This window comes from Pogona vitticeps, chromosome 3, assembly GCF_051106095.1.
Source record: "Pogona vitticeps strain Pit_001003342236 chromosome 3, PviZW2.1, whole genome shotgun sequence".
Lineage (NCBI taxonomy): Eukaryota > Metazoa > Chordata > Lepidosauria > Squamata > Agamidae > Pogona > Pogona vitticeps.
The window spans coordinates 51,217,721-51,237,917 of NC_135785.1; the positions used below are offsets into that span (position 1 = coordinate 51,217,721).

Below are 20,197 nucleotides of genomic sequence, written 5' to 3' on the forward strand. Positions count from 1 at the left end.
TGCAGAGATGGCAGAACGTGTGGCCTTCCAGGTGTTGTTGGACTACTACACCTATCACTTCTAGCCAGCATAGCTAAAGTCTACACGGATCATGGGCGTCATTGTCCAACATCTGTAGGGCCATGTTTCGCATCCTTGCTATAATGGGCATCCAATGTGTCAGTGGTTGCTTCCATTCCAGGACCATGCAGTAGAAAACAGGTGAAACAGATATACTCACCTGCTTACAACTGTGCAGGCAGCACAAAGAACATTGCTTAGTCCAAAGGCTGAATTCAATATCCAGGGGCAGGGAGGGGCTGCATTCCAGTAACAAGTGGGGCTAACAGCAAAAGTTAAAGGCCAAAAATACCAGCTTAAACCTCTTATTGCCAGTAGCCAAAATCTTAGGGGAGGTACTTCAACCTTTTAGAATATGGCGGAGGGCAGGGAGATATAAAACCTGAGAAACCACTGAACAAGGGTATCAATGGGGAAGAGGGCACATCTATCTGGGGAAATCTAGAGGGCTGAATTTGGCCCTCATGGTTCCAGTTCCCTGTTCTTGTGTAAACAGTATGTACAATTTCTGAACTTAAATGTTCATTTGCATGAAAACAGAGTTTTAAGGTAGCCTCTCAAAATGCACTTGGAGAAGACCAGAACAATAAACTGCATATATTTAACTGACATGGAAGCTATACAGCTATAAAAGCTGGCGTTCTACTACTGACCTAACAGGATGCACACCTCTGGCAAGTGGCTGAGGTTTGTTTGCACTGGCAAATATATATGAAATCCATCAACAAATTTGAACACTCAGAACCTGTAGCCAAAATACATCTTTATTAAATTATCTTTGACTCAATAAAATACAAACTTTGAGTATAGCTGCTTTGTTGTCATCTGTTTTTCTTTTTAAGAAATATATTAAATCAACAACAGAAACCAAGTAGGCAGTGTGGTTTTCTCATTTTCCTGTTTAGTAAAAGTTAAGATTGCAAGTAACCTCAGCTGTTTAAAGACATCAGATACAGACCAATCAAGCAAAATTAATAGGTTTTTACTCAGGAACATTCAACATGCAAAGAAAGATATTTTAAATGCATTCTTCCACATTATGATTCTCACCCAACCCCATGTTTTGTGTGTTCATCTAGCAAATGGCCCCTATATGCAGGATGAAAGAAGCAGTACCATCTTTTACCATCTACATCTGTCTTAACTAATATGATGCCCTCCAGATGTGGATAAGTACACTGCCTTGGCACAAGACATTTCACTGCCTGAGTCAAAGCAGCTTATAATGCCTGCACACTATTCCATGTAAAAAAAAAAGCAAAGGAAAGAAAAGCTGACAGGACTGTCAGTTTTGCATTTCTTCAACACTGGCAATGAGGCAGCTTCTTCCATTAAACCTGCAGGCAGCAAGCTAGCTTTGGTGGTGCGGAGCAGACTGAACAGCACAGTTATTCCTGCCAACAACTTGCTGCCTGCCGTGATCAGCTGCCTGGGATAGCTGTCTCTCATTGGTTAATTCTCTCCCTATCATTTGACGCCTAGGGAGATCATGGCATGGTTTCCAGTCTTCTAGTTGGCTGGGGTTTGTTTTCTTCAAATTGTTACCTTGTGATAAATTTTTCTGATCCTTTTAATGTGTTTTTATTAATTGTGCCCTACCGTGAGCTCTGCCAGTACAGGTCAGGTTAGAAATACTGTAATAAAGGCAAATAAATATTATTGTACGTCTATCTCTGAAGACCAGAGCAAGGACTGCTGCTTCCAATCAGCACACAATTAGGAACACGATTAGGAGCAAGGTCCAGAAATTATGTCTGGGAAAACGAAGGCTGTGTGTGGAGTTGTCTTTCTCCAACAGTAAGCCTTTTACTGTATGGTAAACTGATTTTGAAATACAGTAAAAGCTGTACACTTAAAAAGCAATGTTTCAGGAAAAGATAAACTAAAATTTCTCAAGGACATGTCCGAGTTCTCGAAGATGACAAAACTAATTCTTTGTATTCTGACAGTTGACTATCATACAGTGAGGCATACCTAACCGCCAAAAGGAAGTAAACACACCATTAAGGTCCTCTCTAAAGCTTGGAAATGTTATTTTTGGGAGCTATAACACTCCAAACTCCATGACCACTGTCAATCCTAACAAGTACTAAGAGTCAGGGCACAAACCTTGAGATTACACCTAACTTTGTAACTTCTTCCTCCAGCCTTTATTAAGGAATGGAAAATGGAGTGTATGTTATTGACCATATGATACTGATTCTAATAGACAAATGTCAGATATCGGTGCCCAAATGGAAATTTCCAAGGGACTTCAGTTCAAAATACATCCACAGAGCTCCTGCTCCACATGGGCCCATCCCAGCTCTAGAATGAAGTGAAATCCCAGCTTGAACAAGAAGGGATTCAAATGCCCATCTGAATCTGTACTTGTACACTGGGAGAAGGCCAATGAATTAGTGTGACCGTTACAAAAATATGTGGGCAGAAAAATGATGACAGATGGGGAAAAATACTATGCCAGCAGTCAGTCAATCTGTATAAATCCTTGTTGGTAAAAATATATACGATCTATGAGGAACTGAACAAACACTAAGAAATGGGTTATTAAAAGAGCCCAGCCAAAATGTACTTTTGTGTCACTAATACTATAGAAAATGTAGAATAATGAGATTTATAAATGAGTATCTTTGAAAATTGCATTATATAATAGCCACTAGGTAACATTCATTTCTTTAGCATTAGCGTTACTGATATACAGGCAATAACTGAGGGTTTTGAAGGCAATAAATCTACCTTGCATTCTCAAAACCTAAATAAATAAATAAACAAATAAATAGGACTAAGGATGCTTTTGTTGTCTTTGTGAGAAATTCATCAGTTATATTTATGTACAGGAATTATATACACATTATATAGCACAACTTGAATTGATAATTGCTTTAATATCTGGTCAACTGCAGTGCTTTGAGCTAAAATAGTGCTACCAGTTTCTAATAAAAGCTGGTACTTTGTCAAGAATGTTGCTGTTTTTCTTACCCTGCATCTCAGTTGTTGTTGTTTCCTTCCCAGAATTGAATAGCCTCCCTAACTGAGCTCTGAAGACAGAAAGAGGCCTTCAGGACAGCTGCACCAAGGCTGGGGAATGCGTGTCCTAAAGAAATAGAGACATGAACCTCATTGCCAATAAATGTGAGGCCTACTTCTTGGGACAGATATCTCAGAGCTAGAGAAGGCCTGGCAGTATTCAAGTCAGGGAATGTGTATTTTCAGCTGTAATTTTTATTTTTCATATTTTATTGTGATGCTTGAAAATAATCATCTCAAGGTCCTGCGGAGTAGGTCAAGAATAAATAAATAAACAAATAAAACCATCTCCCTTGAAAACATTCGCTTTTCACATTCCTTAATTTTGCTTTCGGGCAGAGGGAGGTTCCTTTGGCCTACTTAATCAATGGGACAAAAATAGTCCTGGATGAAATATTGAGTTTCAATTCCAGAGTAATACCTCCTTGTCCTTAGGAATGTTTTGATGTTGATGTGCATGTAGGCAACCAATTGATTCCTGCGTGCATTGTTCAGAAGAATGTTTAGCTCTTCTCAAGTGACCAAAGACCAGACCCTTTAAAGAGCAAAGAAAGGATTTGACCAGTCCAGGACACAATGAGGCAAGATATAAGGGTATGAGTGATATGCCTGAGAGTGCTTCCCCAGGTAAGAAAAGCAATCCTGACACAACCCATACAGCCTCTATCAAAGAGAATCTAGGGAAGTATGTACATACTTGAGGTAAGAGCCTAGGGGCCTCCTTAGGAGTCTTTCCCCCCCCCATGGCCCCCCAAAATCTAGTCAGCATTTGTGTGAAGCACCAAGTTCTGAGGCAAACTGGTCAAGAGTCGCACTCTTCACCTTGAATGACCCACAGCAATGGGGAAGATCCCTGCAACAACATGAGACAGGTTTTGAGGTTGATACCCAAGGGTTTTTAATGCAATATTTCAGTGCCACCCGGAGTCTTTTAACTGACCTCTTGTCAAAAGTGGTTATAAACTAATATTTGGGTGGGGAGGTGTACTATATACTGGCCCCATCCAATTGTCTACATAGACTTAAGTACATTGCTTAAAATGCTGCATTTTGCTGACCAAAGTTGATATCTTAAATGTGAAGCCAGTCAGGCCAATACTAATGAGCCAATTTCTATGAAACTAGGTCATTCTCCCCAATATATTATACCATCTCCAACTCAAGTGCTTATGATTTGCATGTTCATAATAAATGCAGAAATTCAGATAATTACTGCAGCTGTTCTTAATAATCCTTGCTCTTATCTCATCACCACTCATGGAAGTTGCATAGCTGTACATTTTTATAAACATTCGAGTTGCCTGGATGGAAAATGGGTATAATCCAGATTCATACATTGAGGATGCGAGATGGTGCCTGGAAGACAGCAGAAGGGTTGGGAGAAAACTTAGCCTTCACTTCTGGAATCTGGAGAGGAGAAGAAGGGCCACAGGATTAGAGGCACTCTTGCATGTGAATTGCATTGCAGACTCGTTACCTTCTACGTTAATATCACCAAGGTATCCTCTACGCAGGAAATATTCAAGCATCTCATACTACTCAGAGGTCACCCAAAGTTTCTTTTTGGATTTGCAGCCAGTTTATACTGAACTATAGACTGAGGCCAGTCCTATTAATAGTACAACGTACATACATTGTAAGAGCATGGAATATGACCTACTTGTATGCTGTTTGGACTGAGAAGATGTTATTTGCTTTCTTCTTTTAACTTACATCAGGTTGGAGAAAAGTATTTTTCCCCTCAAGGCCATTCTCAGTGTTTCAGGGGAAGAAAAAAAAACTGAGAGTGATCTAACTCAAGTTTTATGTTTCTCTCTTTAATATATTTTGTGCAGTTTTTCAAAGAAACCCTCTTTGAGATAGTTTATGAAGCAAACATGTAAGACACTGGCTGGAATCTTGTGTATCGCAGGCATAACTTTGCCAAACATTTTACCCAGGCGAAAAGGATTGCGTGAGTAGATTGCATGACTGGTTGTGTAGTTTCCAGAATCCTTTGTGAATACACTTTCACCTTTGCGCTATTCCAACTACTGCTTGTATAACAGTTACGCATATGTAGTTACTCAATAGGATGTCAGCTAATAGAAAATAAAATCAAAGAATATGTGATTTCCCCATGTTGATTAGAAAGATGTCCCCACCCAGTTGCTGCCATTAAGATCTAATCCATATAGTGATTGATGTGACTCTTTTCTCATGCATGATACCAACTGAATGCAACACTAGGATGGTAGCATCTGTCACCCACACCCACTCCTAACTACTCGTGCTAGTATCGTAACTGGGCAGAGCTTTGAATGTTCCTTTTCTGAATCTATGGCCTATGCTGTCTTGGGAATTCTGGGAGTTGTAGTCCCAAAAAAGGAAATGTTGCCATCTCTGGCATAAAATTGTAATCTTCAACCTGTATTCTATGTTAACCCAGGCTGACTTCATTGCCAGAGATTTGCAGGTGCAAATTCTGTATTAAAATCAAACAGGAAAATTTGCTTTAAAAGTCCAAACAAAGTAAGATGTGGCTGTTATGCATTTATTTAATTAGGAAGTATCCTGAATATAGAGTCTTCAGAAGGATTTTTAGATGGAATGAGCTGCTTAATTAATCTGTCACCTTCTACAATTGGCTTTTTCTGCACTAAGATACCAATCAATGCTTTCAAAGGTAGTTGAAGGGCATTACTAAGTGATTAGTCCTGAAGGCTGTGAGTGTACCTCTGATTCTGCAGATGGGGAGGGTTTTTTTCCAGATATTAGAATGAGACAGCTTTCCTCTATTAGAGAAAAATAGTTCTATGCCTATGATAGGGAAAAAGTACATTTAAATGGCAAGGAAACAGGGATTATGAGATGTGTTGCCTTGTTTGCCCTCATAGGAAGCAAAAATTAGAGCTGAATGGATTATGCCTTTAAAACACAATCCAGTGAATTTACTGCATTCTTATGAGGTTTTTAAGCTGTGATTTGCCTACACATATTTTATGATGTTGGATGGATTGTTTAGGATACTTACTAGCTTCTCTTTTAAATATGCTTTCTTTGGCTCCTATACTAATAAACATAAGGGACTGTGAAAGACAGCGAATGTTGCAATACGCCTGTAATACTAAAATGGTTCTCTTGAGCAGGGGCCCCCAACCTGAGGTCTGTGGGCCACATGCCGTCTCCCCCCCCCCAGCTCTCTTGTTTACTGCTATCACCCTCAAGACATTTTCACTCAGACCCGCATAGTTCTTCCTGCCCCAAATGGGACCATTGACTGCTGTTTTTCCCATCCCTTTCTGACAAAAAACACAATAGCATCATTGTCTCTTCTTCTGGTCTCCAGGGTTCCTTCTGTCAGCCCCCTCTTAGTCTTATCCCCCACACAAGCATTTTCACCATTCTGGGTGCTTTGCTAGCCAGCAGAGCTCACGTACCTGCACCACTCAGCTTTTTCACTCCCCATCTCCATGCATTATCATGTTAAAGTCTCTCTCTCTCTCTCTCTCTCTCTCTGTGTGTGTGTGTGTGTGTGTGTAAGGAAGATAAAGCAGCTGTGTGGTACAAGAGATGTCTGGCTTGCTTTTGCAATAATGGTGGGGAAAGGAGAGTAAAAGGCCTGGTATTTTTGCAAAAAGAAAAAGACACCAAGTGTTTTGCATACTAAGCCGTTCTAGAGGCTGGTTGCTCTAACTTTGTGCCTTGCTTGCTTTGCCTCTCTTCACCACCACCCCTCCAGCTGGGAGTCCTCTCATGCACCTGTGATTGTAGGAGCTGCTGAGTGGCCAGTCCCTTGGGTTGAGAGGGAAGAGGTTCACTCTCAGCAGGGAAGTTTCTGGGATTCCCCTTGCCCACATCTTCCTCCAGCCAAGTTCCCTTTCCCCCAGCTGACATTTTACTTCTCATGATTGGGGCTTGGCTGGAAGGCAGTAACGAGCATGTGCATCCTGCTTATAATTTGAAGTCAACTTAATGGCATATCCTCTGCTCCAGGTGAGATGCTGCCCTTTAATTAGTTCTCTCTCTCCTTCCCCAACGCCTCCCTTTTTTTAAAAAAAGGCCCCCATTTTTACAGTGTTGGCATGTATAAATTTAAACCTCAAGGCAGTGTGCTTATTAAGATAAATCTCATAGTATCCAACGTACTTAGGATTGCAACTCTGCCATCTGATAGGTCAGATTCATAATCCAGTTTTGAAAAAATTCTCCCTAGCCTGTGCATATGGCTCAATATTCCTGAGCACTGTAGAGGAAGAAGCCTCTTCTCCTCCTTGCTATGGTCAAAATGAAAATCGCCAGCTGACTGGAACTAGACTGGGGTGGATTGGATGAGAAAGGAAACAGTTAGACTCCTAAAACTCTACTTCTCATACTTGTATTTATATCCGAGGATAATACAGTATTGAATCTCTCCAACTGCTGCTCTGCTAAAAAACCTGTAAAAAGATACCTGCAAAAGGACATGTTGTTTCAGAGAAATGCAAAATTGCAGATGAGCACCATGTCCTTAATGACAAATAGACTTCTGAGTACTCATCTGTTTTAAACAAAGAATATGTGGTTTGCCTGATATTTCTTGAAACCGTCTTGATATTAAAGGAGTGCAATGTTAAAAAGCATTTGAATCTTGTCACAAGAGCTTCTTAATATATCCAAGAGAGGTGAGAGTGAACAAGATAAATTCTCAATAAAAATCCATGATTTTGCAGCAAAATAGTTTTAGAAAGCACATTGTGGAGAACCTTTCAACTGTGAGAGTTAGCTAGCATGTTGCTAAATGTATTGCTGAGAGTGGCAAGCCATTCACTGATAGTTAATTTATTAAAAAGTGTGGTTAAAGTAATGGAGGAAAGGTGCCCTGCTAAGGTATCTTGTGTTAGCTGTGTCAGTCTATCTGCATCTACAATCATGTAGGCATGTTGAAGAACTAGAAGAGCTGCATATATCACTGAATGTAAAAGCAAACAATTTTTATTTTCCCCTTTCCCCCTGCTTTGGCATTAGATGACAGCAATGACATTACAGACACTGCTCAACTACTAATAATTATCAGGAAGATACATCTGTGAAGATTCTCAGTCATCCAGGTGAGGTTATCGGGAAGTTGAGACATGGCAACTGGACTTCTCTCTTATCAGGTTGAAACATTTTGCTTCTTCAGTTGAAGAAGCTACTTGGATGAGTTTGGAAAATGTTTCAATCTAATAAGAAAGAAGTCCAGTTGCCATGACTCAGCTTCCAGATACTGTATCAGGAGGATACATTCCAACTTCAGAATTATAGAAGAATTGTGTGCGGTGCAGAGTTTGAAAAGCACAACAACTGCAGAAAACATATCCTTGAAGGTGTATGGATCAGTAGAAAATCTTAGCCAGAGTTGAGATAAATGGAAAAGCATCACAACTGACGGAGCAAGAAATAGGGCAGGAAGTAAAACTGGTGTAGTTGCAAGAATCAATTAAGAGATGATGAAATTAAATGGTACACTTCTCATGCAATTTCACTGCATTATCCATGAGCAAAGCTTGTGTAGTAAGATCTTCAGTGGGAAAATGTGATGTGTGTTGTTATATCCAGCATTAATTACACCAGGCATCATGGCCTTACTCGTTAGTCTCCAAATTTCTCTCAGAGATAGGTACCAGAATATGGAACTGTATTGTACCAGGCAGAATCAGATGGCTTAGCAGAGGCAAAGTTCTCAAACATTTTTTCAGACTTTGCCATGAAGCTGATGTCTTTCTTGAGGTGAAAGGAAAACATTAAGAAGTACTTTATTATGCAGGGAGAGAGATAAAGTAGATAGAGGGAAGTTCTTTTCCCTCTCACTCAATACTAGAGGCAGCGGACATCCACTCAAATTGAGTGTTGGGAGAGTGAAAACAGACAAAAGAAAATATTTCTTTACCCAAAGTGTTATTAGTCTGTGGAACTCATTGCCACAGGACATGGTGATGGCATCTGGCCTAGATGCCTTTAAAGGGGGATTGGACAGATTTCTGGAGAAAAAGTCCATCGCAGTTTACAAGCCATGATGGGGATGTATAATCTTCAGACTTAAAAGGAAGGGGCCTCCAAAGGCCAAATGCAGGGGAGGGGTATCAGGAGACAGGTATCTAGTTGTCTCGTGTGCTCCCAGAGGCATCTGGTGGGGCCACCGTGAGCTACAGGAAGCTGGACTAGATGGGCCCTTGGCCTGATCCAGCAGGGCTCTTCTTATGTTCTATTGTTCTTACGACCTTGAATGTATTTTTGATGTGGCTTTCTTAACTGATATCACAGAGCATCTGAACACATTGAATCTAAGGTTGCAGGAAAAAGGAAAGCTTGTGTGTGACATACATACTGAATTGAAAGTTTCTGAAGCAAAAATAAACAGTATTTGTGAAGCAAGTTAGTGAAAGTAATTTTTCAAACTTCTCATGGTGCAATGAACTAAAATTTAAGGATGGAAATTTGCAATTCAGTGTTGAAAGACACATCAAAGCACTGAACCTATTGCAGATGGAATTCCAGAACAGATTCACTGATTGCCATGAGCATGGTAAGGATTCCACAGTAGGATTCCACAGTAAAATATTGTTCCAAAATGGATTGCATTCAATTTAAAATTTCTCCATTGACCTCTGAATGTTCCCTTTTGATCTAAATTGGTAGGCTAATAATTTTGTTACATTTTGATTAAAGACGTGGCCCTCTTTGGGCACCAGGCACTCTAATATGGCACCCATGTCCCAGAAGGTCGAGGACCCCTGCTCTTGAGGATATGCTTCTAAACCAAGCCAATTCAAGGAGACAAAAGTAAGCACCATCACGTAAAATGGACATCAAAAGAATATGTACAAGCAGCCACATGGAATTTCTTTTGCTGCATTCTGGATGACTGTCTTTGTATACATATACTCTTTTGAAGCACGATATATCTCTGCATTCTTATCACACTGGTCAACATCTCCACATCTCTGACCTTGCAATGTACATTTACCTTAAAATCTGCCTTGTAGCTAGATTCTTGTGCAAAGTGATCCTCTGGAATGATGAACCCTTGTGTTGTCTTGGTAGGCCTTGATCTTTTTGCTCCAGTCCATGGGCGATACTCATGCCTAGAATGGGTTTGCAGGACAAAAGCAAGATGTGTTACATTGTACAATAAGTAGACACTGTTGCTTTGAAGGAGGTAAGGTAAACCCGGATCATGTGTTTATGATGTTGGAATTATAAACTACAAATATATATTATATTCATTTTAACAGTTCTCTTCTTCCCTCACTAACCACCCAGACCATCCAACACTAAGAAAAAAGCTAACTGTATATAGATAGCTTGCATTATTGTACAAGCAGACTTTCTATAGAATATTATGGGTGCAACTCTAAAGGACAGGAATTCTACAAGGGTCTCAAACTAGAATCAAAAGATATGGCTACATCTACAGACATATTCTACTCTCTGGAAAACCCACCATCCTTCTCCTACCCTTGATAACTGGAGACCTTTACTATCTAAACAAAGGCTTTTGGGGAAACTTTCAACAGATAACAAAATCAATACATCAGATGCAACCTATGAATTTCTTGGGCAGCCTAAAAAGCCCTACTGGACATAGACAGCGGTCCTACCCTGGCACAAGCTGAGTCAAAATTTAAGGAAATCAAAATAAGACTGCTGGGTTTTGGATTTGGAGGATAGGGAAATCTCCCTGGAAAAGATCCTGTTGTTGAGAAAGAGTGAAGGCAAGAGGAGAAGGGGATGACAGAGGATGAGATGGTTGGACAGTGTCATCAAAGCTACCAACATGAATTTGAGGAAACTCTGGGAGGCAGTAGAAGACAGGAGGGCCTGGCGTGCTCTGGTCCATGGGGTCATGAAGAGTCCAACAGGACTTAATGACTAAACAACAACAAAAAGCAATCCAAGATGTTGCCCTGGCAGGAAGAGGGTAACGAATGTGCCAGGCTTAAAGGAATTCTGTCTGCACTTAAAATGGGAGGGGTTGGGTCATGCCAGGACTTGTGAAAGCCTCTGTAGATAATCTGAGCTGAGAAAGGACAATCCTGATGTTTTATAGAAAAGGTTCCTGCTGGTGATGACCAAAAGCACCTTAATGGGGAGGGAAACAAACAGAAGTAACCCAAAGCATCCTCAGGCTTTTTACATTTTGCTGTCAAGGTGGAGAACCTGAAAAAAGTGCCCAAATGAAGATATAACATTTTCTGCAATTCAGCTTTTGTATACAACAGTTACAGCAAATATATTAATGAATGTAAGCTCTTCCCATAAGATTTGGCAGAAGGGGATAAGCATTACATTGCCTTTGGGAATTAAGGATACAATCCTAACGTGTACAGTCCTGCTTACATGGACTTCTGAACTAAGTGGGGCTTGTATGTAGACATGCAGAGAACTGTGTCCTAAAACTTCTGCATTATGTAATTCCTTTTCCCCTTTCAACAAAAATAAAGAGCTGTGGCATTCATTTGTGGGCAGTATGAAGATTAGAGGTTTGAGGAAAGGGTGGATATGGGAAAGTTTCTCTGTTACACTGGGAAAGGATGTGTTTGTGTCAAGTGTTCTGATTGAAGCCTGTGTAGATCTCAGATTATCAGGTCTGGAAAATCATTATCCTTGTCCTGGTCCCAGATTGGATTTGATTGACTCAAACTGTTACACACACAACATTTTGCCTTCATAGAAAATCCTTCTGTGCAATAAAGCAGCCAGAGTGGAGGAGGGAATTTTCATAGAGATTGCCACGTATGATGATACAGAACAGGTCCACACATGAGTACTGCTGTGTCTACATGCACCAGCTGCTTCACTGGATCCCACTTTTCACAGGGCATGTACTAAAGTGGAATAGTGGGACTAGGTGAGTGAGCAGGTCCAAACCCCCACAGCGATAAAGCAGACTGGGTCCCCTTGAGCCAGTTCCTCATCTCTCAGCCTTCAGAGGACGGTTGTGAGAAAACAATGGGTGGAGGAAAGGAAAGGTTGGTCTCCATCCACTGAGAACCAGTGGGGTGTAAGTAAGGTAAGTAGGACCAAATCCAGGATTCCACACACTTGGAGATGGGGGAATGTATTCCAAACATAGTATATGCAGGGACCCCCCTCCCCGAGATGACGATGGGGCAAGAGCACTCTGCCCATGCTGAGAGGAAACCATATCCCCCCCCATCCCACCTCCCTTTTACTCAGGGCTGAGATCCAGCGGGGGGGGGAGGGGGCTGGTGGTCAGATGGGAGACATTCTGCTGCCCCGCAGCGCTGCGGAGGATGGCAGAAGGAGCGGGAGCCGGGAGCGAATTCAACCCGTCGCCTACCTGTAGGAGGAGGTGGTCTTGCGGACGCCGGGTGGCGAGGAGGAGGGCCACCCCTGCTTGAAGCCGCTGTACTTACTGCCCACCTCCTGCCCGGCCGTCGGCAGCACGTAGACGTGGGAGCCCCCCGGGAGCCCCGCCTGGGAAGAGGGTGCCGGGGCCGGGGCGGCGGGGGCGGCGACCGGGGCAGTTCCGGGGGGCGCTCCGGGAGCCTCTACGCGCCTGGACTCGCCGATCCAGGGCAAGGCGTCCCTTTTCTGCACCGGCCATGCACGGAAATCCTCCTGGTACTGAGTCTCTGCGGCGAAAGGCTCCTTCCGTTGCTGGTGCTGGTGGGGGGCGCCGCCGCCGCCGCCGCCCGCCTTTTTCGACGGCCTCTTGACGGCGGCCAGGCTCTCCTGCAGGGAAGGGGCGGACGCCGAGATGGGCAGCGCGGTGGCTGCCCGGGATTGGGCCTGAGGGGGCCGGCTGCCGCCGGTGGTGCTGCTGCCACCTGTTGGGATCCGAGGTGGCGGTGGGACGCCCCCGCCGCCCCCGTCCGCCCCTTCCTCGCCCGGCTGCTCTTCGATGTCGGAGTAATTGTGGATGGTGAGCGGCACGGCCAGGTCCGACTTGTCCAGCTGGTTCCAGAAGCGCGCCAGGCAGCACACGCGGCTGATGCAGGGCCAAGCCATGGCGGCGGCGGCACCACCATGCAAGGAGGCAGGCAGGCAGGCAGGCAGGCAGGGGATGGTTGCTTGCTTATGGATCGGGGGGAGGGGGCGATGGAGCAGCAAGGAAGGAGGGGGATTTCTCTGGCCGGGAGGAGGGGAGAGGTCCGCAGCGAAAGAGGCGGCTTCCCCACTGCGCGCAGTTACTCTTCCAACTCGCCCCGTTTGCCTGCCAGTATCAGCACCTCCTTCGCACTTGCTCGCTCTCCCCCCCCCCCCGTTACACTTTGGTCAATAGTCCCTCTTTAGGAGGCTGCCTAACACGTGATGCCCCTGTGCACCATCATATCTACACACACACACACAAACTGGCTGACAGAAGGAGCTTAATGCGGTAGCATCTGCCAGGAATGCAAAAAAGGAACGGCAGGGCAGGGGAGGGGAAGGGAAGGGGGAGGCGAGGCGAGGGGGTGACACACAGCACCAGCCACGGAGCTTGCTTGCTTTTTCTCCCATCCTCGCGCTCCCTCCTCTCTCTAGGAAATGCCCTGCGTCGCTCGCCTCTTGAACCATCGCAGCCACCAGCCCCAGTGGACACACTTCTGCCCACCTTCCTGCGTTTTGCAAGGGATTCTAATAAGGAATCCACGGGTAGTGCATGGCCCCTGGGATCTGTGGTACTCAGGAGGAAAATAAGAGCCGATGTCAACCATGAATCAAAGTAACGGGGAAAGGGGGGGGAGAAGAGAGAGAAGAGTGTGCGCTTTTTTCTGTCTCTATTAGGACTAACGTTCAGAAGAGATGCTGGAGACCGCATGCATAGACTGTACAAATACTGTACACTCTCTTAAAGCACTGGGATCAGCATTTTTTTTTCTCGCTGGAGTCGCCCTAGCTTGCCTTGTTGAAGTAAAATACTGTATGTAGTGCAGCAGTATATTTTGTAAGCAATGTAAGTAACTCCTGGCCAGTTAAGAACTCAGACCACTGCCCATAGAAAATACAGGGGTCTATGTATGCAACACATGTTTTGCTGTTTGCAAAAAAAAGGCATTTATAATTAAGGATAGGAGAAAAGCATTTCCCCAATGGAAAACAAAGGAGCTCATGGAAATAGGCATTTTTCCTAATTAAGGTTAATCCATAATTAATAATTACATGTTATTAAGTCAATTCCAACTTATGGTGGAAACCTTGCCAGGGTTTTCTAGGTATATAGCACACTAAGAAGTGGCTTACCATTCCCTTCTTCTGGGACACTCTCAGATTGTGTGATCTACATATCCTTTATACCACTGGTTCTTAACCTTGGGTTACTCAGGAGTTTTGGACTGCAACTCCCAGAAGCCTTCACCACCAGCTGTCCTGACTGGGGTTTCTGGGAGCTGCAGTTCAAAAGCATCCGAGCAACAAAGGTTAGGAACCACTGCTTTATACAATGCACAACAGGAAATCAAATTTCCAACTACAGTGGGGTCTCTACTTAAGAACTTAATCCGTATTGGAAGGTGGTTCTCAAGTTGAAAAGTTCTTATGTTGAATCTGCATTTCCTATAGGAATGCATTGAAAACCATTTAATCCGTATCTGCTCTTTTCCATCCATAGAAACTACAATGGAACCTCTACTTAAGAACTTAATCCGTTTTGGAATGGTGTTCTTAAGTTGAAACGTTCTTAAGTTGAAGCAAAATTTCCCATAGGAATGAACTGAAAACCAATTAATCCGTTCTGGCTGTTTTTTTGTTATGTAGAGGTGCGTTCGTACATTGAAGCATTAGTTCCCATAGGAACTAATGCAAAGCTGGTTAATACGGACTCTACCACTAGGGGGAGAAATTTTTTTTAACCTAAGATGACCTAAGGTTAAAAAAAGAGCAGGAAAGTTTTTTTTTCCTGTTCTTATCTTGGATTTCTGTTCTCAAGTAGAAGCAAAATTTAGCAAATGGAGCTGTTCTTAAGTTGGATTGTTCTTAAGTAGAGACGTTCTTAAGTAGAGACCCCACTGTATCCATGTTTTTTCATGTATAAGACGCCCCCATGTATAAGACCCCCCCTTTTAACTCAAAATTTATTCCTTTGAAAGAAAGTGGTGGGAGAAGGCAGGCATCAAAGCGCATTGATTCCTGCTTTCCCCCTCCACTTTCTTGCCAAAAAAGTACTTTCCCTGGCCACTTTCTTTGTAAAAAGCTGCTTTCCCCATCCATTTTCTTTGCAAAACATGGAGGGGGAAAGCCATGCCTTTGACCCCTCCCCCCTCTTTAATACCATGTACAAAATGGCCCTCAATTTTTCCTCTAATTATCTTAGGAAAAAATGTCATTTTATACATGGAAAAATACAGTATTGTAGTTCTGCAACCACATATTCCACTCACTGAGTTATTCTATATATCCCCTTTCCAGGAGTAAGTCACACTGAACTTAGTGGGAACCTAACTTGGTTAATATCTTACTAATGGTTAAGACTGGAATGTTATGATTTATCCAATATGAAACGCTATGGTAATCTACTCAATAAATAAAATTTACCACTGTTAAGGTAGCAATCCTCATGACTGCTTTCAGTCAAGTAATGACAAATTACAGAGCAAATCATTTGTCAAATAAATGCCTGATTAAAAACAGAATATTCCTGGTCAAAATGGATTTTGATTCTATAACACAAGAGGCCTATAGGTCTTTGGTGATACACAACCAGAGATTCAGAAGGAGAATAAAACTATGGGGAAAGAGCTGGCAGAGAAGCATTTTTGTGCCACTGTGCATGAATTTCAGTTTTCTTATGCAAGAATCTTGCACTTAGTGAGCAAAATCCTTTCCTCATTTAGAAGAGACATTCTACTGGTAGGAAGACACCAGTGTGAATCTACCCACGTAGATTCGCCTTTCACAGGTGGCACAGGTTTTATTTTTATCAGCACAGTCAGAGATACAAACCGAAAGAGGCTACAAACAGAAATAAAGCAGTTATACAGTAGGCTTCATATTAAAATTGTAATAAAGGGCAGTCAAGTCAGTTCTGACTTATGGCAATCCTTTCCATGGTTTTCTAAGTAGAGAATACTCATAAGTGGGGGGCATCTTGGGACTATGCAGCTTGCCCATGGTTATACTGGCTAGTTCTTCTCCCAGGAGACAGAGTGAGGAATCAAACGCCACGCTCCTGGCTTTGCAGCCAGATATATACATCACTAAGCACAACATTACCTGCTAAAATTACTTTCAGCATTTCTGTCCCTGCCTTTCTAATAAATGTCTAAAGTAGTTTAGAGTCGACGGGATGAATCACCTCAGAATAAAACTGCTGAAAACAAGGGAACTTAAATTAGTCATTGTGACATTTGCCCTTGTGGCTCCTGCTTGTCTTTCCCTCACAAAAGCTCACGTCATGTTTTCTTCTTGCTGCCACCAGTGGATTACCTCAATCCACAATATAAATGACGTTTGTCAGAACACTTATCTTGTGAACAGAAAACTTATTTATTGGAGTGAAACAGACTGAATAATAGAAGTTCTTCAGATACATGTTATACATAAACAATTCAACAGTTCTCTCAGTACATACTTTTTCTCTTGCTATATCATTACCACCACCTCTATTTTCCTAACCAGCTCTATCTCTCTCAGTATCTGTTCCCTCTGACTAACCACCCCTATCTGACTCCTTCTCCCGCCAAGCCTCATGTAGCTTCTGACTCCGCCTCTCCAGTCCTCTCATAGGTTCATGCAAATCAGCTCACGAATATGAATAGCATGAGTGACATGGGCAATCGCTAGCTAGATCCTATATGGTAGTGGTCCCCAACCTTGGGCCTCCAGATGTTCTTGGACTACAACTCCCAGAAGCCTTCACCACCACTTCTACTGGTCAGGATTTCTGGGAATTGAAGTCCAAGAACATCTGGAGGCACAAGGTTGGGGACCACTGCTATATGGTCCCTATCCACAGATGATACACCATGATGTTTCCTTCAAATGAGTGACCTAAATGACCTTTGAGATATCTTCTAATTACTGTATGTCATTCTGTATCTTCTTCTGAAAAATAAGGTATTCTGTTATTTTACCTATAATAGTATCTGTAACAGGCAAAAACCTGTTGCTTAGCTTAGTATAGTAAATCACACTAGTGTAAACCCATTGAATCAGTGGGGATATGGTGAGTCAAATCCAACATAAAATCCACCAATTCAAGTGTGATTACTCCAACTATGACTTAATATGCTAAAAGATAAGGTTACTTACCTGTAACCATAGTTCTTCGAGTGGTCCTCTGTGAATTCACACATATGGGTAATGTCTGCTCCTGCGCTGACGTTCTCGGAAGATTCTAGAGCTGAAAGTAACAATTTAGTGGTGTGATTCCTCCACAAGGCATATGCTCAGCCCACTAACCCTTCCCCTCAGTTCTGAAAATTTTTCCGCCAGGCATAAGTATGACAAGTGAGCTGTGACGGAAGAGGGGAGGATGGGTGGGTAGGGTGAATTCACAGAGGACCACTCGAAGAACTATGGTTACAGGTAAGTAACCATATCTTCTTCTTCGTGGCCTCTGTGAATGCACACATATGGGTGACTAGCAAGCTTCACTTACCGGCAGGTGAGATGTCACGGCAGGAAGGATGCCAACACAGCTCTGCTGAAGGAAGCATCATGTCTTGCTCTGACATCGAGCCGGTAGTGCCATATGAAGGTTGATGGTGTGGACCAGGTGGCAGCATGGCAGATGTCCAGAATCTCAGTGCCACGATGGAAGGTAACCGATGTGGAAAGGGCTCTAGTGGAATGAGCCGTCAAATGGTCAGGAGGTGATTTTCCTGAGAGTCTATAGGAGACAGAAATTGTGGAAACTATCCATCTGGAGATGGATTGGGAAGATGCAGGGTCCCTATACGGGGACCGTAGAAGCATATGAAAAGTCTGTTGGACTGTCTGTGTGAATTAGTCCTGTGGATATAGAAAGACAGTGCTCTCCTGACGTTCAGAGTGTGGAGCATATGCTCCAACGGTGTCAATGGGGACTTGAAGAAAGAAGGTAGTATAATAGGTTGGTTCATATGGAAATTAGAGACTACCTTGGGCAGAAAGGAAACATCAAAGTACATGGTCACCTTGTCAGGGTGAAACTGGATAAAAGGTGGGTCGCAATGTAGGGCCGCAAGTTCGCAGGCTCGTTTAGCTGAGGTGATTGCCACCAAGAATGCCGTTTTGTAGGTTAGTAGTTGGAGACTGCAGGAGGACATGGGCTCAAAGGGAGAACGTGTCAAGGCGTTGAGTATGACCTGCAGGGACTATTGAGGAAGTATACGTTGAAGTGGTGGTCGAGTGTTACAAAGTCCTTTAAGGAACCTCTTCAGTGTCGGATGTGAGAAGAGTTTTGCTGATGGAGAATTGGTTGATTGGTGAGCAACAATGGTGGAAATGTACACCTTTAATGTGGACAGGGCAAGGCCGTTGTGGAAGAGGTGAAGAAGGAAGGTAAGTAAGGTTGCAAGTGAAACTGGTGTAGTAGGTAAGTTGTGCTCAGCACAATATTTAAGGAAGGCTTTCCACTTGATCTCATCATGATTTTGGGGATATCTTCCACGCTATGAGATTGAGGGAGGCTACATCCGGGTGATGGATCATGCTCTGGTTGACAGTGAGAAGGTTCGGGACCAGTGGAAGATGAATCCAGTCCATGGACAGGGAGTCCAGGTGAGTAAACCAGGGTTGCCGAGGCCACTTCGGAGCTATGAAAATAGCATGGGCGTTGGACTGTTTGAGCTGGGTGATCACGTGTTGAATGAGCGGGATTGGTGGGAAAAGGTAAAGGAAGTCCTTGGACCAGTCCACCATGAAGGCATCCTCGAATGAGGATTTGTCCGCTCCGGCTCTGGAGCAGAAGATCTGGCATTTTCGATCGCTGCTGGTTGCAGAGGTCGATTGACAGGGAGCCCCAATGATGACACAGTTGGTGGAATATGGAGTCCTTCAGGGACCATTCGTGTGTCGTTGAAGGGAGACGACTAAGGCGATCGGCAATGTAGTTATCTTCCGTGGTAATATGGACAGCTATGGGGTAGATGTGTTTGCGGTAGCAACATTCCCAAAGGCTGACAACCAGATAAAGTAAGGAGCGGGAGTGTATTCCTCCCTGCTTGTTTACATAGAAAAGTGCTGTTGTGTTGTCTGTGGCCAGTTGGACCACTTGTCCCTTGATGAGTGGGAGAAAGGCAATGAAGGCTCTGATAATAGCCAAAAGTTCCAAGTGGTTTATGCGGAGAGTTTGTTCCTGTTTTGACCACAGCTGGTGGATCCTGTGAGAAAAGCAGTGGGCACCCCAGCCAGATGGGCTGGCGTCGGTGGTGACCTGAATGGTGGGCTGGAAGGGCAGAAAGGGTCTGCCAGTCAGCAGGTGTGGAAGGTGAGTCCACCATGCGAGTTGAGTGACTAGGTCACGAGGGACTGGCAGTCTTTTGGTTGGAAGGTCTGACATGGGGTCGAACAGCATGAGAAACCAAGATTGAAGCAGTCTCATTTTGAGTCTGGCATGGAGAATCAACAATGTGGTGGATGCCATGAGGCCAAGAAGGCGCTGTGCTTGGTGAGCAGGGATGGTTTGATGGCTTCGAAAGAACGAGATTGAGTCCTTTATCTTTAGAAACCTTTCGTGAGGAAGAAAGGCTTTTGCCTGCAGGGAGTCGATGTGGGCACCGATAAAGAGGGCCGTCTGTTTGGGTTGAAGATGAGACTTCTGTGCATTTACAGCCAGTCTGAGTCTTTGCAAGGTGAGGAGTGTGAAGTCTCGAGCAGCTATGGCATCGTGGTATGACTGTGACAATTAGCCAATCGTCTATGTAGGGGTAAATAGCGATGCCGTGGAGGTGTAGGTAAGTGGCAATGGGTGCCATACATTTTGTGAAAATCCTTGGGGCTGTAGAGAGCCCGAATGGCAAGGAACAATATTGGAAGACAGCATCGTTGAAATGAAAACAGAGGTATTTTTGATGGGGAAGGATCTATGGAGATGTGGAAATAAGCGTCTTGTAGACTGATGATTATGAACCAGCCGTTCTGTGAAAGTAAAGGAAGAATTGTGTCCAATGTAAGCATCCAAAATTTGCGAGGTCGAATGAATATATTTAGGAGTCTTAAGTCCATAATGGGACGGAGTCCC

The 20,197-nt window shown here is 43.5% G+C and overlaps 1 protein-coding gene and 1 long non-coding RNA gene across 2 annotated transcripts; one reads left to right on the forward strand and one right to left on the reverse strand.

The window, feature by feature from the left end:
* Positions 1 to 806: 806 nt before the first annotated feature.
* MAP6D1 (MAP6 domain containing 1) lies at positions 807 to 13,125 on the reverse strand. The gene is made up of 3 exons (XM_072995742.2): positions 12,392 to 13,125; positions 10,055 to 10,172; positions 807 to 4,494 (listed from the first exon to the last, which is right to left on the reverse strand). Exons 1-3 carry the CDS (start codon positions 13,060 to 13,062, stop codon positions 4,417 to 4,419), a joined length of 867 nt encoding a protein of 288 aa, XP_072851843.2. The 5' UTR covers positions 13,063 to 13,125; the 3' UTR covers positions 807 to 4,416.
* Positions 6,976 to 9,802, forward strand: LOC144587881 (uncharacterized). The gene is made up of 2 exons (XR_013543072.1): positions 6,976 to 7,062; positions 9,757 to 9,802. It is a non-coding gene; the product is annotated as an uncharacterized LOC144587881 (long non-coding RNA).
* Positions 13,126 to 20,197: the final 7,072 nt, after the last annotated feature.